This window comes from Melanotaenia boesemani, chromosome 11, assembly GCF_017639745.1.
Source record: "Melanotaenia boesemani isolate fMelBoe1 chromosome 11, fMelBoe1.pri, whole genome shotgun sequence".
NCBI lineage: Eukaryota > Metazoa > Chordata > Actinopteri > Atheriniformes > Melanotaeniidae > Melanotaenia > Melanotaenia boesemani.
The window spans coordinates 14,307,537-14,331,413 of record NC_055692.1 but is presented as its reverse complement, the minus strand read 5'-3'; the positions used below and the strand labels follow the sequence as shown (position 1 = coordinate 14,331,413).

General features: G+C 39.3%; 1 protein-coding gene across 1 annotated transcript; it reads right to left on the bottom strand.

Annotated features, from left to right (window-relative positions):
- Positions 1-1,418: 1,418 nt before the first annotated feature.
- On the bottom strand, positions 1,419-22,393 carry plcxd3 (phosphatidylinositol-specific phospholipase C, X domain containing 3). Its single transcript, XM_042000588.1, has 6 exons — positions 22,183-22,393; positions 7,565-7,821; positions 7,133-7,306; positions 5,565-5,740; positions 4,884-4,985; positions 1,419-3,933 (listed from the first exon to the last, which is right to left on the bottom strand). The coding sequence occupies exons 1-6, from the start codon at positions 22,283-22,285 to the stop codon at positions 3,771-3,773; spliced, it is 975 nt and encodes a 324-aa protein (XP_041856522.1). The 5' UTR covers positions 22,286-22,393; the 3' UTR covers positions 1,419-3,770.
- Between the last annotated feature and the right edge of the window lie 1,484 nt (positions 22,394-23,877).

Below are 23,877 nucleotides of genomic sequence, written 5' to 3'. Positions count from 1 at the left end.
ATCAAAGTGAGAGCACTCTGACCACTTTCCGCTTTAGGTAAGACACTACGTACTCATAAGTACTTCACAAAATACCACAGTTTAAATCAAACATCCCTTTAAGTTTGTAGCATGAAGTGTGCAATTGTTTTGATTAAAAAGGACATATAGTAAACCATCAGTGTCTTCTTGGGATTAGTATCTCTGAATCGGAGTGATGCAGAAAACTGAAACAGCAATCTTGTTTTTTTTTTTCTTTCTCTTTGTCCCCTTTGTTTTGTGTTGACTGCTGCCTTTTTGGCATTTGCTGTCTTCTTTGTTGGTATTTCTGTTTTTATTGCTGGAGTAAAACAGCCAAGATCCATAGGGCAGACTTTTTTCCGCTATCCCTGAAACCACAAATTGCTGTCCGGCCTGTTGTCACCATATGCACATGTACCTTTACTAGCAGACACTGAATTGCCTGGTGGAATTACTCTTCCTCCTCCACACACTCTAAACTTTTCTAAAACTGCGCATCTCCCCACTGCCCCTCTTTAAAGTGTCTGAATGCCATCATCCATCGCTGCCTCCTACACCTCTACCTCCTCTTCATCTGTGTGTGCGTGACAGAGACACTAGCATACACACAAATTTGAACACATTCTCCCATTTCTTCAGCAAATGGGTATTCATACAGAACCCATTACTGAACATTTGCTTATTTTTTTGCAGTAAACTGCTCCATTAATAATGGCACAGGTAATAAAATAAAATATAAACCACAGAAGAAGAAAACGTAAAGAATCCTTGTGTTCTCGTAAAGATGAGTTTTCAAAATTTTCTCTTAACTTTCTAAATGTGCAACCAGAGCAAGTAATACTCAATGAGACAGCCAGAATTTAGTTAGCACCACTATAATGCCATCATTGCGAGCATCTCTCCCAGGGGATAATGCTGTTGATTGTTCATAATATTTACTGTAATCATAAAGAGTAACACAGTATTAAAACTTCAGCTTAGTGATTTTCCAGCATATAACAACAGAAGTTCAGAACAATCCAAGTAAGAGACCTGATGGTAGTGTGAAAGAAAATACTCAGAAAAGCAACAACACTGAGCCTCTTAGCACTTAAATCTGTTTCCATTTCAACACCTGGCCGCCCGATGGCACATGCTACATTACAAAACACAGTCTCAGTAAGGTCACCCTAGGTTTCACTGCCCACCTACCTTCCATCCTCATCACCCTGGAAACAGGATGATTTTAGGTTGCTTTTCTGCACAGACAGGGAAAGAAACATGCTAGCTTAAAAGCTGAAAATCTACATTAGTATTGCCATTAGCTCAAGAAATGATTTATAGTGTTATTGTAGTGACTGCAATGATAATCTTAGTAAATCTAACCAACCAAGCAACAACTTAGGTTGTCAAAAACTGTTTAAGGAATGAGACTTCTCTCAGTAGGCATAGAAGCTTTATTTGATTGGCCATTTTCCACTTAGAACAGAGTCACTCTCATTTGAGTGAAGTTTTTTTTCCTTTTTTTAAGTTTTACAACAGCTAAGGAGTTTTTTTTTACAGAGGGGGCAGAACAGAGGGGGCAATTACAACAGTTTAGACCAGGGAAGACACATATGTTCTTACAACACAGTTTGCAAGTCAAGTCTTTTTGTTTGTGTGGTTCCAGGGGTTACAGAAGTGCAACATGTAAAAAATAAATTGATTTAGGCATCTGCCTTAAAGGGACAGAGAAGTTCCAGCTGAGATGCACACATGCTTTTCAGGGCAATAAACAAAGCTGGCCGTGGGTGTGTACAAACCTCTTAGACCCTACTGGTGTACTGCAATCTGTACATGTAGAAGCTTTTGTTTCATGCAAAAAAAGTACAAAATAAATAAATAAAAACAGCAGGATAGAGGCTCACTAAAGATACAAGTTACAATAAAATGTTGGTGACCTCTAATAATAATTCAAATAATTTACAGCTCATCTGCAGTATACTATTTTTAGTTACAGAACGTAGAAACTTTGCACAATATAAAACATTTTGACACAAAACCACACAGAAGTGAGGGAAATACTGCTCAAACTGAGGGATATAATACAAAGATGATCTTCTGACTGAAACTCAATCACTCACATGGGACTTTCAGAAATGGCACAGTTACAAAACACATACATTCACCAAATGGAGAAGATAAGTTGTTTTTGTTTTTTTTGTTGTTGTTTTTTTTTTTGGCTTTACATTAGCAAACTTTACAATAACATAGCTGCAGAATACATTCTCTACAAAAAATGCCACTCTGATCATACGGTGTGTGGATGTTTGGCGTGTGTGAGATTGTTTTCATCTGTAACTTCTCAGACTTTGCAACTTTGTCGTTTAGAATGACATTTCTACATGCTTTTCAATCTTTACGATAGACAGTGCAAACTATAAAATGAAATGCAACAACACAAATAAGAATAGAGGATGCTAATTATTCTGCACCACCAATTTACAGAAATTCAGGGAATCAAAAAAACAGTAAACATCCATTATCAAAGAGCTACAGATGGATCTTTACAATTATTGTCAAATCTCTGAGTTCACATAAAGAACCCCTGACCCATGATACCTAACCTTTGTCATCTAAAATAAATTTAGTTGCTAAGTGACTGTTATGCAGTTTTATCACCTGTTAATATGAAAGATTCAACATGGTGATACATCTCATGATGACTCATATGTGCTGCACGATAGAAGCAAATACAGAGACTCACACAGGGGGCAAGCAACCAGCGAAGGAAAGACAGACACTCTGCGGATACACTCGTGTACCCCGATACACTGTATTTTTATATTTGGCTATCACGACTCAGCACCCACCATATAATGTAATAACTGTGTCACGCCACTACAAATGACTGGTTGCCTCTCCTGCATCTCTTACAGTAAATTGCTTCTTTTGGAGCTTTCACACTTGCTGAAAATGTCAAAATTACTGGTGCAAACGGACAAAAATATATCTGTAGATAACACAGTTGGTGTTTTTTCCCAGCTAGCCAAGTTGCACCCTCCCTCTCTCTTCCTCTGTGGCTTTGAATTAGTGAATCAGTGTTTTTAATCAGTGATTTGTTTTTTTCTTTTTTATCTATGTATTGTGCAAACGCATGGAAACAACAAATTTTAATTTTATTCATAAACACCCACAGTGATTAGAGCAGGGATGCATATTGTTTGAAGAGAAGAAGCAAAGTAAGAAAGAGGATTTCACTTGGACTTATTCTCCAAACAGGACAGAAGACAGCTAGCTACTTACACCAGCCAACAATTTCAGTTACACAGATTTATTTAAAACAAGCTCCTAAAAATCTGTCACTTTCACCTAAATATCAAGACTGATGTATCAGTACTGTTAGAGGCCTGATATGCTCTAAGGAACCTACTTTTGATGGAGTGGTGAACCTCAAAACTCAAACTTTTTTGCTGGAAAAAGCAGGTATTTTTACAGCAGCGGGAGGAAATAAAAAGAACACCAAGCTTGAAAATCAAAAAGTTTTCAATCCCCCAAAACAAAACAATAAAAATAATTAACTAAACCTCATTCTCAGTGTTCCAGCCAAACATCACCATTGCTTCTACCATGTCAGCTTGTTTCGTTTCATCTCTCCTGATCTCTCAGTTCCCTATAGCCCTAAATAAAGTGAAAGGAGCTGTGCAGCTCCCCTTCTGAAATAAATGGCAAAGAGAAAAGGTTGAGAGCACAGACCCCAACCACTGCTACTAGTGGCGGTGACTGCACACTCCGACACCTCCTGTGGGCTCTCAGGTGGCGTCATCGTCATCATCGTCAGCCAGGTGATGATAGTTGAGGGTGATGACTGCGCTGATGAATTCCCCGAGCTCCACAAAGTCAGCTGTGATAATGTTGATGCCACTCTCCCCGGGTCTTTGCGATCTAATCCACTGCATCATGCCCGGTAATGCCCTGGAAGAATGTGCAAAATTGCATGCACAGTGTCATGTCATCAAGAAAGAGCAAGAGGGGAAAGAGAAAGTCAAAAATGATACAGAGAGTGGCAGAGGAAGGGATGATTCATGGCTGGTTGGTTTAGGACCTTGCTGTGATAAAAGATCTGTGTGACGCAGCATATGATGTCTGGCTGTGTCCTTCTCACAGCTGGTGTCTGGCGGTGAGAAGGACACTGAACACTCACTGGACATGATCATAGAAGGCGAGCACCAGGGGAGGGCGTTACCCCTGCAGATGCCTCTTTTTGCATGACAGAATTCTTCGAATTATCTCCACCTCATGTTAGCATGCTTTCTTGCAAGGCTAAGTCGTATGCTGGGAATCTGTGTAGCAAAATGCCAGGAATTTTGAAAGATTCCCACATCAAAGTAGCTAAAGTCCTGGTGAGAATGGCTGATAGTGGAATTATCAAATGAATAATTCATGCCAGGAAAATTGATGGTTTTGTTGTTGTGCTTTAAATAAACTGACAACATTAAAAAGAAATGATAAACAAAGCTGAGGCGTAAATCAAAAAATCCTGCAACATAGAAAAGAGGAAGGAGTATGAAAAGCAGTGGTTAAAAACAAAAAATTCAAATGAGGTCACTTCCAAATGCCTATAGGGATACCTGCAACATGTCTTTTAATTAAATTCTTAAATGCCACAAAGGCTTACTTTTGTTTGTGTCTGCATGTACACATGATCATGATTTTTTTATGCTAAGATGTTGTGGATAAATCATGTCACTGCAAATACCTTTGATCTAAAGTGTTGCAACAGTTTTGGTCCCAGAGGGGCCTTGTATTTTAGCTAATGTTCTTTTCCACCATTGGTGCTAACCCTGCAGGATTTGCAGTCCTTATATAATGAAATGAATATAAATATAAAAAGCAGTTTGTTTGCATTGCTCAGGTGTATGCACCTTTCTGTGATTGTCTCCCTCAGTCCGCTGGCCACGCCTTTCATCACAGTGCTGGCCTTTGGCGTCAGAACCACCTGGGAGACAAAGAAGGTCCCCTTCCTCCTGCAAGGAACACATCAAAACATTTATATTTTTTCCTTTACTTTAATTTGCTCATCTTGGTTTGTGCATTTTATCTGTATTTCTGTAAGGCACCTAAAGACATTTATTGTTGAGTGTTATTGCATATATACAGAAAACTGAATTCATTACATTCAATTTCCCCTGAGAAATAAAAAAACATTAGGCTGTAAATTAATTCTTTATCAGGTTTTACCAAAACTTTTTAACCTTGCTGCTGTATGGGTAAATGCTTTTTTAAAAAAGTATAAATGTAGTTTTAATTGGATTTTCTGCATGCAATGTTTCAGACGTTCTTTTTAGTTATAGCTGTAGCAAATAAAATTGAATGAGAAAGATAAGCAAATTAGCACACAGCAAAAATGTTAGTTAAACATATCAAGATGGAAAAATCCAATTTATTTGGACCTTTGGACCCTACCAAAAGTTAAGAAAGTAGACAGCTAATTAAACTAATAAAAACTTATTACCCATAACCCATTTCAGGGTGGTGAAATTTTGCTTCATTTAATCTCACATAAACACCTTCAGGAGAGTAAAAAAAATAATAAACCAACAAACCTGCGGTCAGTCACAGACGCCTGGAGGAACTGAATCAGCTTCTCCGGGTCAGTGGTGTTGGCCCAGGGAGAGGGCATCATCTGGCCTGGCCACAGGAAGGGCACCTCTAGCGCCATGGGGTGATGGTAGAAGACAAGCACCTGGTACTCCTTCTCCCACAGATACTGCAGAGTCACCTGAGTATGGATGGAAAATGTTTAGGTCAGGGGTCTGCAACCTGCGGCTCTGGAGCTGCAAGTGGCTCTCTGGACCTTCCACAATGGCTCTTAATACATGACTAAAAATCCATACAGAACTAATGTTTTTAAAGAAAGGTATAATAATCAATCCAGGTTTTTAACATTTTTCATTCTATGGAATAATTGCATTAATTTCTAAAACATAAGGACACTAAAAGTACCACTAAATTTTTTTTATCTATTTTTCTTGTCAGTAGCATTAAACTATGGGCTTTGTTTCTTTTTTTTACATAAGTTTCCACAAACATCTACATGAAAGCATAAACTTACTGTCAGAACAGCACAGCAGGTTTTTACCCTTCGAAGAGTCTTAGCTCCCCTCTCAAAGGTGTAAGCTTTTTAGAAACTTCTTTGTTTTTACTTTTTTCAACTGAAAACCCAAATGTTCAAACAAAATAGTAAAACTATGTAAATAATGTAAGAACTAAGTCATTCTATGAATAAAATATGTTAACCAAACACGAGCGGTGTTCAGCATGAGGCCTGAAGAGCATCACGGGGCGAGATAGAGGTTGTTCATTATGTGTGTGTCTACCCAAACATGCCAATGATATAACCAAAATGAGTTACTGTATTAATTACTGTATTATGTTTTTTAACTTTAATGTAGTGAAACAAGATTATTTTTTCCCTTCTATGGAGACAAATGGACTCCACTAATTTGAACTGGACTGCTTACTTTACAGACTTTATCTTTATCGAAACTGAACTGAAGGAAAATAATGTAAGTGTCCGATGTTAAGGATCACTCCCTACAATTAGTGGTTATAATTTTTGTCTTGATATGAATTTGGTTTTTTCCACAATACTGCTTTAAAAAACCTAAACTATATTTAGAACATGGAGGAACATGTTTTTTAGGCAATCTACTGCAGTAATTCTGTATATCAATGTAAAATGTAATTAATACCCACTTATGCATGGGTAAAAAAAGAAATCTGTTGAAATACAGTGAAACCTGTATAGATGTGGTCATACCAGCCAGCGCCACTTTTAAAAGGGAGGAGGAAGATGGACTATAGGGCAGATAGTGAAAAAAACATTCAAAGAAATACAGCAGTCAGATCTGGGCATAAGGGACTATTTTTTTCTAACTTGTCTTTTATGCAAAAGGGTGTTTTCAGAGTGTTCCATTATCATTATTTTCACTATTATTAAGGATGTGACAACCATCACTCTTCAACTCATGTGATCAAAACAAAGAATTTGTCTGTGCAAGGTTAAGCAAAGGATAAGTAACACAAACTTTAGTTCAAAGATGTAAAGGATAGGCTGTGTCCCTGCATCCCAGTACCTCTATTTCCTGTCAAAAGTTAAGAATATGCATACCTCCTGAGCAAACACAACTGGGCAGAGTTTCTCTCCAAACACCTCTTTCAGCATGGCTACCAGTTTTTCATGGTGCAGGTTCTGCACGCCGTAGAAATGGTTGAAGTCCAAGAAGACAACCTCTCTGGCGTGAGCTGACAGGAAACTACTGATCTGCTCCAGGCCTTCTCGGACCTGGGAACAAATACATTAACATTTCCAAAGCTAATTATTTTTTTTAATGGAATGATTGCACTCAAAATCTAGATGCATGAGCATCTGTGATTGTGTACTTAAACTCTCTGAAGTACCTTGCATGTTAAACTCACAGCCTCCACTCAAACATACAGTAAATATTCTGTCACGTAGACAGAAATTCTCAAGCATCACTTAACAAGCGCATGCATCGGTACAGTCATCACATCAAAAACCATCCAAACACTGCGGACTGACCGTGGCACTGAAGAGCCCGTGGGCGAAGTAGAGCTCATTGTCAGGGTCGCGGGGCTTGGTGGAGATGCGCAGGTCAAAGAAGCGGATCCCAGCTTCCAATTGGCTGATGAAGTTCATAGTCTGTGTAGCCAACCATTTCCTCATTAGCTTCTTGGCCACTGTGCCAAAAACAGAAACAAAGTTCTGCACCGTCTCTGGCTGCTCAGGGCCCACCGGAGATGCTTCATCGATGTAGAAACTGAAGGAATCGTGGGAGCCTGAATAAATGACACAAATATGAGTCTGCATGCAGGTACTGACAGCTGCATTTTGGAGAGACAAGTGTAAGAAAGGGGTCAGCACTGGAAAACAGCCTGGTGCCATGGCAACAACTATCTGAATAACAGCATCCGTGATCCTAAATCATGAACTCTGACAAGATTAAATCAGTCAAATCTGTGCAAAATTACAAAATATTTCCTATCTGTTAAGATGAGCACAAAATGGTAGCAGTTTTATTTGGTATTTGCATGTAATTTTATGGACAGTTTGATCTAAATTACAGAATTTTAGCCAACAAATTGCTTCACAGGGCTCGTTTTTTATTTTGGAAACAGCAGCTTGACAAGAAAATAAAATTTAAAAAAAAAAAGTTCTCCTTAATTTCTGTTTTTTTTTTTTTTTTTTTTTTTTTTCAAAACGTTAGGTTGTCATCAGCAGAAAAAACTTTCTGGTTCTCATAGAGTCATTTTAGTTTAACTGTTATCAACTGAGTAACAAAAGTTTGGAACAGCTGTTGAAGTGAGAGAGACTGTTGGCAAAAAAAGAAATATATATTGAGAATTTGATAGGAATAAATTTGGTTGTTTTGTTCCTTAGCCTTTTAGCAAAGCATATTAAAATGCAAAACCCAATTCTGCCTTAAATTTAATTAGACAATTGAGTCAATAGTTATTATTTTTATGTCATTAAAATGCAGATAAAAGGCATGGAGCTGATTTTAAGAATGGCAAATGCATTTGGAAGCTACTCTAAACCCACAACATCCAGTCAAAGGACCTCTCAGCTCAAGTGAAAAAGGCCATCCTCAAGCAGCAAATGAAAACCAAACCCATTAGAGAGATTGGACAAATATGAGGAGAGGCCAAATCAATGATTATGAAAGTTTTGAGGGGTAAAAATCTAAAAAAAAAAAAGAACATACTATTGAGTGAAGAGGGATAGATAGATAGATAGATAGATAGATAGATAGATAGATAGATAGATAGATAGATAGATAGATAGATAGATAGATAGATAGATAGATAGATAGATAGATAGATAGATAGATAGATAGATAGATCTCCATCACAGTTTCAAAACGGTCCAGTTTGTACCCAATGACGGAGCCAGCTTTCTTTCTAAGTTTGTTCAGTCTGTTGGTGTTGCTGGCTCCGATGCTGCTTCCCCAGCACACAGCAGCAAAGAAAAGCACACTGGAGACGACAGACTGATAAAACATCTCTGACATTTTACTGCAAACAATGAAGGATCCGAGCCGTCTACAGAAGTAGAACCGGCTCATCCCCTTCCTGTACACAGCATCTGTGTTGGATTTCCAGTCTAGTCTGTGATCGATGGGCACTCCCAGGTACTTATAAGTCTCAACAACCTCCACCTTCTGCCACATGATTTTCAGTGGTGTTAGAGGAGTCCTCTTCCTCCAGAAGTCTGTCACCATCTCTCTGGTCTTGGTGACCTTCAGATGCAGGTGATTCCTGCCAGTCCACTTTACAAACCTGTCCACCAGAGCTCTTGTACTCCCTCTCCTACACACCCAACAACAACTGAACCTTTAGAGAATTTCTGAAGGTAGCAGGACTTAGTGTTATACTAAAAATCAGTAACATCCACAGTATAAAACAGTAGTGAATGATAGCAGGATTCTATCCATGGAGGAAGAACCCCACCTTATCATCCAGCCAAATGAAGGTGGAGACTTCAAAAGAACGAACAGAAAAGATTTACCACAAAGCGCAAAACATTCATTCAGCTTAAAAGCAGAAAAATCAGATTAGACTTTCAGATGAAAAAATAAAAAAAAATCTTAAAAAGCCTAAAGTTTTGGAACATTCATCAGCTGAAACTAACATCAACCAGTAGTATGACAGGAACAAATGGAAGAAAAAAGTTTGGCCTGGACCTGAAGCTGGCAGCTTGACAGCATGGGCATGAATGGCTTCCAGAGGCACATGTTTACTACTCTTTATTAATAATATGACAGGATAGAGACAGGTTTATAGGGATATACTGTTCAGATTCACCCAAGCGCCACCAAGTTGATTGGAACAAGCTTCATAACACAGTAAAGAAGAAAAAAGTTGGGTTTTTTTTTCAAATCAAATATATGGCGAAGACTGTCTTTTATGGCAAGTACACAGTTCAGGCCTGCAGTTAACTGTCATTTAAATTACTTATTATTTTTCTGATCATTTTCTCCATATATCAACATGGAAATGCTCAAGAATGGCACTAAAAAGTTCAAATACCTTTGAAAACTGACAAATTAGTCATGCAGTCATGCTTTCAATGACAAAATTTGCTCTTTTAAACCCTCAAAGACTTTCTGAGTGAAAAAGGATCACACCTTCTTTAAATTACATAATTTCTAATGGATGACAAAACATAAACATGCAGAAATCAATTCCAAAACACAAGATCATGGATATTTTGCCATCAGATTAATGATTACCAAGTGATAAGTCTAAGGTATCTGAATGTTTTTTCACTGCAATTTGAGACAAAATAACAAAGTTAGTTTATTCAATTCCATTTTTTAACAAGTAGATCTAATTCTAAATAGAAACCACAGAACCAAAGTGGCCAAAATTATCTCTAAAGGATCAAAATTAATAAAATTATTTTGTTTTGTGCATGTGAGTAACTGGAATTGTATCTGTACATATTAATGCTTTCAAAAGCTTTTAATGCATTTTTTTGCTCTTTTTATTATTTTATTTTTATTATAATGACTGCAGTTATTGTTTTGAAATGCAGCAGAAATGTCAAGTAAAGATATCTCTAAACCAGAGCAGATACAAGTAACACTTGAACTGGAATTCCAAAAAATGTTTTGGAGCTGGGAAAAATGTAAATAAATACAGAATGCATTGCTTTAAAAATGTTATAACTGCATATTTTATACACAAATAAGAAAATATATCCAATGCTGAAAGTGAGACATTTTATTAATGAAAAATATTAGCTTATCTTAAATTTAATGTCTCAGAAAGGTTTGGACAGGGAGATTTTTACTCCTGTTTAGCATCATATCTTCTTTTAACAGTCTGTACACACAGGAACTGAGGAGACCAGTTGCTGGACCTTTGGAGAGGAATGTTATCCCACTCTTGGTCTTATATTGCCTTTTCTGGATTTTCTATGTGGTATTTTGTGTTTTATGGTGTGCAAAATGTTTTCTGTTGGTGAAAAGTCTGGCCTGCAGCCAGTCCAACACATCAACTCTTCTACTACAAACCATACTTTTGGAACACATGCAGTATAAGGATTGGCATATGCGGCAGTAAAATCTGTCTTTATTCAGTATTTTTGGTGAACTTTTAGAGTTTATAAGCAAAATACATAAGTTTCCAGCTCCATAAGCATTAATGCACCCCCATACCTGCAGATACAACTTCACAGCAGATATTTTACAACAAGCCAGATGAGTCCTCACATATTTAACCTGGGAAATGCAGTGTTTATGATCTTCACACAGATTTTCAAATGTTGGTTTGTCTGATAACAAAACAGTTTTGCACTTTCCCTCTGTCAAAAAGGAGAACTGTGAGCTTCAATTCCTGCTTAAGACTAAGAAACCATTAAAGCGAATTATACAAATTAGCCTATCCTGTTCTTCCCAAGGCAACTGATCCTGTTTCTGCACCCCCACCTTCCACCAACAAACTGACACAGCCTGAACTGACCTTCAACCATCTATACAACAGTGCCAGGTCTTCACAGTCAGTGCAGAGAGTGACCATAAGCAGGTTAGACAGCTGAATCCTGCGGCAGAGCAGAAATCCACATCACTATTGGCTGAGCTTCACCACCAGGGTCACACAGTTATACAGTATGACCTTAACCAGCTGCAACAGCTGCATCTGGTGACTTACTTTTTTTGGTTCTAAAGGTTGTGCACAAAATAAATTGTATATATAACAAAATCATTATTATACTCCACTAGAGGTATTCCCTCTATAAACAGATCAGGAATACATAAAAAAATCAATTACTGTATCTTCAAGGTCAAAATGATTAAATTACATATTCAGTTTTCTTATTATAAAAAGTACAAACTCCTTCCCAATTTTAATTAACAGCAGATATGTCAATAAAGAAAAAAAGAGTCATGACAGAGTCATTAGACCCATAAAGTTCAAGATAGAAGATGTAATGCTAGATTTCTTTATAATATACTCAACTAACCTGTGAAATTGTGATGTGCAGTTGATATAAATAAATGTCAACGGTCCCCTAGGATCCTGCAATGGAATATATTTTTCGAGAGGTAATGAAAGCTGAGCACATAAGGCAAACTAATAAAGCTTGACTGTGAATTGCAAATGAACATTGCCTTAAATATTAATGACAAAAACTTGTGGCTGATGTTAACTGCTGAGAGAAAAAGCCTCACAAGAAAACTCAACACTGTGCTGACCCTGAAGGACTGAAAATTTTGCCAAGTTTGCAAAATATCTGTAAGAATCTGCAGAGAAGCATGTGCAGATATATAGAAACAGCACTCCAACGCCATCAAGCGACACTGAAAATGATTTCTTGTTATTCATGATCTGAAATTACCTAAATGCTGTGCCATGCCTCAGGGGCAGCATGTTCATTTTTAAATGTGGCACGATATTAGAAAAATTCGATAAATGTGGCACATGAATGCAGACAATAAATTTCATGCTCATACAAATTTTTAAATGACCATGTGTTTTCTGTCCTTTTATTCTATTTAATGTTTTTGCACTAGTCATCACAGTCAAACACATTTGCATAATGTCCGCTTAGTGGTCAGTTTGGCCTCTCTCTTTTTCTTTTGGAAGGCTCCTGAATGAGAGAAATGACCCAGGAATATTTTAGTCGCAATTATGAAAAGAGCTGTTCAAACTCTCTAAATTTAAAAGAAAAGATCCTTTATCATCTACCTTAGTACAGGAAACACTGACCAAGAAAAAAGGAGCTAATCCTGTCCAAACAATGAATAAGCAGCAGCACACACATTTCTTTTTGTCCAATCGGCTGTACAGTTAAATACGACGGGACCTTTCAGAAAGGTGTCTATAGAGACAGAAGTGAAAGTAATTATGTTTGATTTGAAAGCTGAGAAATCTAAGACTCAGAAACAGCATGACATGTCAGAACATTTAAAAAAAAGGGATCTGGTCTAAGATCTTAAAATTAGATAAATACCACCATTGGTGAACATGGTCATTTACACTCAGCTCTTTTTAAGGATCCACTCTATTCAGGCTGTGGTCTAAACTTTAACCAGCTCATTGCAACGCCTTGATTCTTTTCTTTTTCTGCCATTCTGTTGGAAACTGCCTGGTGTTTGTGATAATTGTCCAGTTTGTTGGGGTCAAGTTTTAGCATTTGGTCAAATGGCCTCAAATTCAGCTGTAGAATACTTAGTTGTATAAAGAAGCTAATGGCTGACTGTATTGCAAAGCGTGCAGGTCTTATAGCTGCAAAACAAGTTCATGGCACAACTGATATAAGATGTTTCTGCAGATATAGTGAGTCTGGTTGTCACCAAAGTTGGCACTGTGCATCGTTGCCATGAATCTCCACTGTGATCTCATCTATACAAACAGTATTTTCCACAAGTTTTGTTGTTTGTTCAGAAGCAACATCCATCCATCCATCCGTTTACTGCCGCTTATCCGGAATTGGGTCGGGGGCAGCTGCCTAAGCAGGGAAACCCAGACTTCCCTCTCCCGGCCACATTCACCAGCTCATCCGGAGGGATCCCAAGGCATTCCCCAGGCCAGCCGAGAGATGTAGTCCGTCCAGCGTGTCCTGAGTCTTCCTCTGGGCCTCTTTCCAGTGGGACGTGCCTGGAACACCTCACCAGGGAGGAGTCAAGGAGGCATCCTGACCAGATGCCCAAACCACCTCATCTGGCTCCTCTCGATGTGGAGGAGCAGCGGCTCTACTCTGGGCCCCTCCCGGATCACCGAGCTTCTCATCCTATCTCTAAGGGAGAGCCTGACCACCCTACGGAGAAAACTCACTGTATTCGCAATCTTGTTCTTTCGGTCACTACCCACAGCTCGTGGCCATAGGTGAGGGTAGGAAGGTAGATCGACCGGTAAATCGAGAGCTTTGCCTTTTGGCTCAGCTCCCTTTTCACCTCGACAGACCGATGCAGAGTCCACATCACTGCAGACGCCGCACCAATCCGCCTGTCGATCTCCTGATCCATCCTTCCCTCACTCGTGAACAAGAACCCGAGATACGTGAACTCCTCCACTTGGGGCAGGGCCCTGTTGCAGACCCGGAGAGAGCACTCCACCCTTTTCTGGCTGAGGACCATGGTCTCGGACTTGGAGGTGCTGATTCTCATCCCAGCTGCTTCACACTCGGCTGCGAATCGCTCCAGTGAGAGCTGAAGATCACGACCCGATGAAGGTAACAGAACCACATCATCCGATAGGAGCAGAGACCCAATCCTAAGGCCACCGAACCGGATCTCCTCAACACCTCGGCTGTGCCTAGAAATTCTGTCCATAAAAGTTATGAACAGAATCGTGACAAAGGGCAGCCTTGGCGGAGTCCAACCCACACTGGAAACAATTCTGATTTATGTTTTTTTTTTTTTAATTAAGCTCTAATCTAATTATGTCCTAATTTAATCAGAGCTACGCTACATAAAGCCTGAGTCAATGTCTCTCTCTTTAGTAAAAATAAAAAATACACAAGAGACAAATGGTGACAGTAAACATGCTTTGGTTCTATCTCATCACTTGATTTTAAAGATATATTCTCCAGTTCATTGTCTAATATGAACTACTTACCTTAAACCATATTCAAACCATTTGATGGCGTTCCTGTTACAAATCCCTAAATAATACAGCCATTTTTTTCAGTATGAGCCAAATGTAACACTGAAGTAAGGGTCACAGCAGCCGAACTGATGGGGCAACTGTGAAAAACTATCTTCCTCTGTCGATCAGTTTCATAATCACACATTGGGTAGGAAAAATAAAGATGTTGTGTTTCAGCTTAAAGTATAGAGAAGGAGAAAGAGCCAGAGCAAAGAGGTGGGACAGAAAAAGGCCAAAACAAGCTGAGACAGAGAGCCACTTATTGATGATGATGTTGATGGTGTTGATGACAGTGGTTGTGTCTGATGACAGTCGCCTTAGGGAATTGACCAGTGTTAACTGAGTCATTCTTGCTGAATGGGAGTAAGCTTTCAGAAAAGGCCACCAGTGGCGTATCCCCTTTTTCGAGAAAAACAAAAAAAACTTCCTGTTTATCATGGAGCCTTACTTGGTCTATTTTAAGATGCTGAGGGGAGGAGAGAAAATGGCTAAGGAATGACGTGACGGGATGAAGATTAGTTAAATGTTTCTAGAATAATAAAAAAGATGCTTCATCCTTCATTATCTACACTTTCCCTATACAATATTTTCCATACAATTTCAACATATTTTTTTGTGTTACTGTTTTCATTTATTGTCTGCAGCCATCTGTTCCTTAAACTCCTCTATAGTTTGCTTCAGTCTTATTTCAAAGCCTGTTTTGCTTTATTCATGTTGTATGAGTACTATTCTGTATAAAGGACATGGATTTCTGATGGGGCTGAATTTTTTGACTATTAAAAACAAGTTTTTGCAGCTATGTCATGATTCATTGTAATGATCACTAAACCCCAGTCCTTCATATGTAAATGCAGTTTGTGAAAACCTGTGTTAACCTTTTAACCGCCTGTTGTATCTTTTGTAAATTTATTTATTTTTGACTACCCAAATGGAACCCCAAAGAGCAAAACATTTCTTTTCATTCCCTGCAAGGTCATTTTTACTTCAGTTTCATTCACCTGCTCCCCTTTGTCAGAAGTACATTCATTTCTCACCTAAATGCTTAAGCTATTACGGTTAGGCAGGTAAAGAACGACCTCAGTGAGGCCGCTGTAAATCTGATACTGGTATTATGTGGACACATCATAAGGTACAGATTTGATCCCATCCTCTAGCTGGAATTAAGCTGGTTTCTTTTCCTCCAAAGGCAAACATACCAGCTTTAGCCAGATGTAATACAGAATTTTGAACCTTTAAGCTTGTAATAAGTTTTCAGGAACTAGTTTTCAAGTTTTACTGATCACTTCAGGTAATAGTAAAATTAATACAGATTTGTTTGCATATGGGGTGAACATAAGAAAAGAATTTGTATTCTCTGTATGTCAAGCAGCTTATTTACTTAAATCTTTAAATCTCCAAATAGCAAAATATCAATGAGGGCAGCTTAAAAAGACAGAAGGATGTTCTGTATTTGGTTTTTTTTTCCTTTTCTTTTTATTCTTTTTTTTCTTTTCTTTTCTTTTTACCACTGAATTTAAAATTTCATAAATTTGCATGGTGAAGCAATTAAGAATTATCCTGATACAAATGCAACACAATATTCCCAAATGTGTTTTCATTAGAGTAGCATCACATAAAAAAACACTTAGGTTTTTGTTGTCACACAAGAAGATCAAGAAGTTTGAGTGCTATATGAGTAAATACTGATAGTATAACTTATAATTGTTTTTAATCTTGCAATCAGTTATGATGCCCTCCGTGGGCGGTCTCATCCATCCAAGCTCGGGTCCTCTACCAGAGGCCTGGGAGCTTGAGGGTTCTGCACAGAATCTTTGCTGTTCCTCGGACTGCACTCTTCTGGACCGAGATGTCTGAGGTTTGTCCTGGGATCTGCTGTAGCCACTCTTCCAGTTTGGGGGTTACTGCCCCCACGGGCACCACTGTTGCCTTCACTTTCCAGGCCTTCTCAAGTTCTTCTTTCAGGCCTTGGTATTTCTCCAGTTTCTCATGTTCCTTTTTCCTGATGTTGCAATCGCTTGGTATTGCGATGTCAACCACAACGGCTTTCCTCTGCTGTTTGTCCATCACCACAATGTCCGGCTGGTTTGACATTACCATTTTGTTGGTCTGGATCTGGAAGTCCCACAGGATCTTAGCTTAGTTATTCTCTACCACCTTCGGAGGTGTTTCCCACCTTGACCTTGGGGCTTCCAGTCTGTACTCTGCACAGATGTTCCTGTACACTATACCAGCCACTTGGTTATGACGCTCCTTGTAAGCTTTCCCTGCCAGCATCTTACACCCTGCAGTTATGTGCTAGATTGTCTCAGGGGCCTCTTTGCACAGTCCGCACCTGGGGTCTTGTCTTATATGGTAGATCTGGGCCTCTATTGCTCCGGTGCTCAAGGCCTGCTCCTGTGCAGCTATGATTAGTGCCTCTGTGCTGTCTTTCAGTCCAGCCCTTTCTAGCCATTGGTAGGATTTCTCGATATCAGCCACTTCAGTTATCTGTCGGTGGTACATCCCATGGAGGGGCTTTTCCTCCCATGATGGTTCCTCCATCACCACATGATCTGTTTTCCACTGCTTGAGACATTCACCGAGCACTTTGTCCATTGAGGCCATCTTCCTGATGTATTCAAGGATGTTGGATGTTTCATCCTGGATAGTGGTTCTGACACTCACTAGTCCTCTGCCTCCTTCCTTGCGCTTAGTGTATAGTCTCAGGGTGCTGGATTTGGGGTGGAACCCTCCATGCATGGTCAGAACTTTCGTGTTTTTACATCTGTGGTCTGAATCTCTTACTTAGGCCAGCTTATTATTCCCGCAGGGTATCTGATGACCGGCAGGGCATAGCTGTTAATTGCCTGGACCTTGTTCTTGACATTGAGCTGACTCCTTAGGACTTGCCTTACTCGTTGGAGGTATTTGGCTGTGGCTGCTTTTCTTGTGTCCTGTTCGAGGTTGCCATTTGCTTGTGGGATTCCAAGGTACTTGTAGCTGTCCTCGATGTCTGCTATTCTGCCGTCTGGGAGTGAGACCCCTTCTGTATGGACTACCTTCCCTCTCTTTGTCACCATCCGCCCACACTTCTCAAGTCCGAATGACATTCCGATGTCATTGCTGTAGATCCTGGTTGTGTGGATCAGTGAGTCAGTTTAATTTCAGTTTCATTTCAATTTTGTTTAATTTCATAGGACTGAAAATTCTATTTATTTGCTGTAAGTCTCACATTTTATTCCCTCCTTCTATTGCAGGTGACAGAACCACAGAAAGACAGATTCATATTATTTTTGGTACACTGTTGCTGTCAAACTCCGCCAGAAAAATGTGCAGCCAGGCAGGGTGCAGCTCTCACCTACCTGACCTAGTAATAGCTTAAGAAAAACAGCCAGCCATGTCCCTCACTCACCAGCTTAGTCTGCAGGGGGGACATGTCTTCTGTCCCTTATCAACTGTATCTTCTTTTTCTTCTGTGGTAATCCTTCAACCTTAAGAAAAGCTGGCACAAGCCACCTGAATCCTACTAAATAGATAGACACAGTGTGAGGCTAAAGTGGCATTTGTGGCCAATAAAGCAAAGCTGAGTCATGTCTGACAGCCTACTGCCATGTCCTTACCTCAACAAATGACGTGTATAAGGGAGAGGAGTCATAGGATTATGTTCATGAAAATTTGAATTCTTATTTATGAATTATAGCCAAAATGCTGTTCCGCTGTGTCATGAGTCACAGGAGTACAAAAAGTTCTGTAATTCTGCAGTTATCTAAATAACAACTCAGTTATTTTACAATAAATTAAAAATCCCAGCCCAACTCTCATAACTATCATCCTTTCTCAGATGTATTGACAGGTATGGCACTAGAAAGAAATAGCTGTTTCACAGCTCACCTCATGTTTTTTCCATGACAATTTGAAATCAATTTTCACAACACCACTAAATCAGCTCTCCTTCAGGTGACAAATGAGTCATTAGCATCTTGGGACTTAAATAATTGTGCAATTTTAATTCAGCTGGACTTGATCATTCTGTCTAAATCAATCATCCAATCTCCCTGGATTGTCTCTGCCACATTGTTGACACAGCTGATCATAAAATAAGAAGACACACAAAAAAAGAGAGAGAGAGAGTTTTGTAGATTCTTGTCTAATTTCAGGCTATGTTCAGTGGAGGGAAAACAGCCTGGTTCCAGTTTTATCTATCCTAAATATTTGGCGTGTTACAAGCCAAAAGCTTTAAATGTGCATAAAAGATGTGTGAAAACTGCCCCAAGCTGTGTGCCATGTTGATTGACAAAATGGTAATAACAAGGCTGTGTAGTGGTTTTCTCTTCCCAAGGATAGATTAGTTTTATTTCCCTCTATATCACATATATTTCTTTAGTCCAGGGTCTATTTTATTCTTACATTATTTATTTACCTGGCTACCCAGTCACCATAAAGCTGGATCTTATTGAAAGCAACTGATGTCATAATACGCCTCTTCACTGTCCAGAGGGCAAGAAAAACACTGTTATAAGCTTTTATCACTTTGCCTATTGATTAGTGTAACTCACTGACAGTGGGAGGGAGTCATCCGGCTTGTCTAGCCTGTAGGTTGTTCAATATGTGACAGTAAGTCTCTTCAGGAAAACTGCATCTTTTTCTTTAACTGTGTCAATTCAAAATGTTTTTAAAAAGTTAGGATCAATTCGATTTATTTTAAGTGACATGCTTAATTTTGCATTATTACTGAGTCAATGGTAATTACAAAAGGTAATGGCCGCAGACTAATGACACCATCATCTCCTTCTATAAGCCTTGCTTTGGTGATGTAATTATTCCTGCCACTGGGAGCAAAATCTCCCAGGAAATTGAAGGAACGATTTACAGCACAAATGGAGAGCATTTTTTTACTGTGCAACTAAAACAAGAAGATTGATGCTGCTTTTGTTTTCTTTGGTAGTCACCAATAGCTCTCCCTCAATCAGCTGAAATTGTGAACACTACACCAGCCTGAAGAAAAGGAAAGAAAACAGAAAACAGTTGTCAGGGGAGGCAAATAAGGTTTGGAAGGAGAGTTACCGAAAATGAAGTTCAATGAACCTCTTATGCTCACATTCAGTTTTACTGCAACAGTAACTAATGAAACCTCTTCTTCTATCATTACAGACCGTTTTGCTCTATCCCAGTAAGACTGTGCCTTGTGCCGTGTGGATCTACAAGGAAACAGGTGGAAACACTGGGAGGCATAGGACTGAGAAGCTGTTGTTACAGTAAGGTTATAAATTACCAGGCAGCAGTGTAAAGCTGTGGCCCCATACGTTCAACAACTAACCAGCTGAATCTATAAAACAAAAATCTAAGGGTAGTAGCTGAGCATTTTCTCAATATTTCAAGCATCTTTTTTAAATGTATGTGTTTACTGTTAAATTTGATTTCTATTTGCATTTTAACCATCTCTTTTAATATCTGCTTGTAAATGAGCTGTGCTCCAATTATACTGTGCAAAGCTAGGTCACCATGAGATTAGCTAGTACTTCTCCATTACGGCCACCACCTCAGTCTCAATGATGGACTGGGGTGATTATCCTTTGGTCTATTAACCTCTTAATCTTTTGAGAGTGTCATTTTGAAAATTGATTCTTTCTGATTTTCTACACTAGTTACACAAGCAACAGCAAACACAAAACAACCAGCTGATAGACCGAACCATTGAATCAACAGTTCTGCACAGGACAGAGGTGGACTTCCATAATCTGTGTCATTGCTACTGTAATTCTTTAACTGATTTAAAAAATAACCCAATATGCAAATCAGAGATAACAGAAGCAGCACATTCAGAATGCAGAGGCAACCTGTCATAGAGCAGCTGAACGCTGATGCAGCTTTGAGAATATATAATGTGTTCTTAAGGTACAGTACATTCCTCTTCCACACAAATAACAGAAGATATGGAAAAAAAACTGCTGCTGTTTGTGGAAGATTGAGTATATAGGCAGTCCAGTCTGAGAGATTTGTCAACAACAGCTACAAACCATCCCAGTAATATCCCACCACATGATGGAGAATTATTTAGGCTTGGATAATCCTGGCTGTGGCCAGTGAATTAACTACATTTTCACTCAAGACTAAAGAACATCACTAAGTTACAGGAAGGCAGCTGCATGGCATTTTCCACCAACATCATCTTAAAAAAGAAAACATTCTTTTAAGGTTTGAGGAGATTAAACTTGTGCAAGAGGTGAAATGCTTTATTCTTTTGATTCTTGTCCCAGATTTATTCCAGCCTGAAAAAAAGGAGCGCTCTGATGAGACAAAAGAAGTGTGATATGAGACGCGCTTCTCTAGATCTGATGTACATTCCAAAAAGAACACGTGGATGGTGCTAAAATAAGCTCTGATAAAATCCTTAGGATTGGGGATTTATCTTGGCAAACATTATGCCAAATGTGTAAAGAGACACAAGAGGGTGTAAAGACTCAGTGAGTCTTTTTTAGAACCTGTATCCAAACAGAGGACAGACTAAGAAGCAGCTGAGCTGCAAGGCACAGGACCAATAAAAAGTAAGTGCAAATAATTAAATTGGACAGAATGTGTTAAGAATATGTTGGCTTAACACAGACATCCCATATGATTCAGCATAATGTCAAGCAGGCATGCTATGCTGTCTCTAATAGTACTGAAATATATGAGGAAATACATGGGTAGCATCCCTGAGAGCTGTGGTCAGTGCTGGTAAAACGCCACGCCTCACTGCACATTGAGCACTAAGCCATCTGCATCTGAAATGTCATGATTCCACATGCCAACCGTAAACACAGCAGGCAATTTGTAGTTCAACAGGAGGGTGAGGTGAAGAGAGGGGAAGACTGACACTGAGATGGAGAAAATGAATTAGAAACTGAGGAAAATGAAAAATTAATGTGGAGGTGTAATAATCGCAAGGCGGCAGAAATTGGAATTAACTGGCTGCTAATAAGCTGTTCCATCTGTTAGATCTGAGTTGAGCTTTACAACCATTTCTAATTTAAATGGAGTTTAAAAAAAAAAAAAATCAATACACCGATTGGCTAAAGGTCTAAAAGCTCATTTCCTATCATCGCTTTTGAGTACACACTGAACTCATCCTACATCGTCTCATCTTATCTTTGGTCACCACTCCAGTACAAACACATCAAGTCCGATACAAAACAGCGCAGTCCGTCTACTCTGAATGTCATCTACCTGTGGTATTCTCATTGGGCACAGTAGCCATCAGCCACGTAAGTGTTATTTATAGCTTTCAGACAGCGGACCTTACACGAGCGAGCCAAACTGACAAATGGATGGCACTTCTGGCGATGCGCAACAGGTTCTACCCTTTGTTCTAATGACGTGCAGTTAAAGTCATGCAATTTTGAAGGGTGTTGGAGTTGCACTGAAAGCAAAGTGAAACATCAAAGTTGCAAAAGTGGTTGAAGGTCCACGATGTTAAAACTCACAGCCAATCTGTGTTTTTTTTTCAATGCACTAGAAGAAATGCGCGGAGAAAAAGAAATGGCCATTCTTCACATATGATTACAAAGAGGGTGAATGACCACCTACCGGGAATGGCGAGGTTAGTGAGCGGGATAGTGTGCATGCCCTGCGGCAAACTTGCCATCCAGTCTGCGAACCGCAGGTCGCTTCTCCCGTGAGACGAAGCCATGCTGGCACCTTGCACAATGCTCCGTTCTCCCGGACCGGTGCCTGCGCCAGCCTGGAGTGCTCTCTCTCTCTCTCTCTCTCTCTCTCTCTCTCTCTCTCTCTCTGTGTGTGTGTGTGTGTGTGTGTGTGCGTGTGTGTGTGTGTGTGCGTTTCCACACACAGACTCACAGATACTCTCTCCCCCTTACACACACATATTAGCGAGTCCACCCCACCTACAATTATGAAAATGCGGTTGGACGGATCCAAATATGGCAACACTCGGTGGGTAGACGTCCAATACGTGACTGTGTAATAACACTGAAGCGGTACATGTTTCAGTTACACAGTCGCCCTTTAAATAGCAGCAACATGTACAGTCAAGAATAATAATTCAGCTTTATTACAAAACGAAACGCTTTTTTCTCTCCTTTCTCATATTCAGATTTAAGCGGCCAAAAGATCCAGCATCACCCCTCTATATTTTCTCTATAAATATAGACTTTTGTAAAGAATTTAGAATTTAAAATCTAAATCCCAGGAGCCTCATATCTCAGGTCTTATGGACGCCTATAGGCAGCATGGATGTTGTTCAATACAGCTGCAATTAAGATGTCAGTGACAAAAAAATAACATAATCTGTGGTGGTAATCAGCTGGCAGGCCACCTTCATGTGAGTCATTCAGAAAAAATGGGTCACAGTGGAATAAAGATTGAGAATATGCTGAAAGATGTGCATGTTTTTCATATATATGCATGGTGTTTGGGTGAATCTGAGAAGTCATATTTCCCCAAGAAACAGAACCACATAAAAGTCAAATCAACAAATGCATATGTGATTAACACAATCAAAATATACATGTTCTGAATTTAAATTATTTATTCTTGCTGAAAGCACATAAATCAAACACTCAATAATATAACTTATTTATTTGCTTTTTATGGCATTAAGCAAGTCTGCTGTCTGGGTTGAGTGAAGAATCAGTCTTGTTGCATCAACTAGGTGCACACACAGCTATTTTATGAGGTACACCAGTTCAGCTGCTTGTTAGCAAAACAAACATGAGAGCAAATCAATGCGTGTAGGCATGTATATCTGGTCAAGAAAACTTGCAGAAGTTAAACCTGACTGAGAGAGACATTAAGGGACGTTGAATGTGGCATGGTTGTTGGTGTCAGACTTCAAAATCTTCTGGAATTTTCACTTAAATTCATCTGTAGGGTTTACAGAAAATTACATTTAAAAATATATATCCAGTGAGCAGCAGCTGTCTGGATGGAAATGCATTGTTGATGTCAGAGGTCAGAGGAGAATGGGCAGACTGCTTGGTGATGATAGAGAGGCAACACAGTCTTAATGCAAATGAGCTACAGCATCAGAAAACCACACTAGGTACTACTCCTGTCAGCTAATACCAGGAAATTGAGGTTGCAAACATAAAGCATGCACCCACCCTGCTCTTTAAGTTTCAGGCAGGTGGTGGTGTAATGTTGTGGAAGATATTTTACACATTTTATGACCCCTAATACCATTTAAATGTTGTTTTAACACCACAGCCTACCTAAATATTGTTGCTCACCATATCCATCCCTTAATGACCACAGTGTACCATC

Excerpts from the sequence above, each read along its gene's own strand:
- plcxd3 (XM_042000588.1), bottom strand. The coding sequence starts at position 22,285 with ATGGCTTCGTCTCACGGGAGAAGCGACCTGCGGTTCGCAGACTGGATG. Across the intron at positions 7,822-22,182 it reads CACTAACCTCGCCATTCCCG|GCTCCCACGATTCCTTCAGT; the intron begins GTAGGTGGTCAT and ends TCATTTATTCAG. Across the intron at positions 4,986-5,564 it reads GCGTCTGTGACTGACCGCAG|GAGGAAGGGGACCTTCTTTG; the intron begins GTTTGTTGGTTT and ends TGTTCCTTGCAG.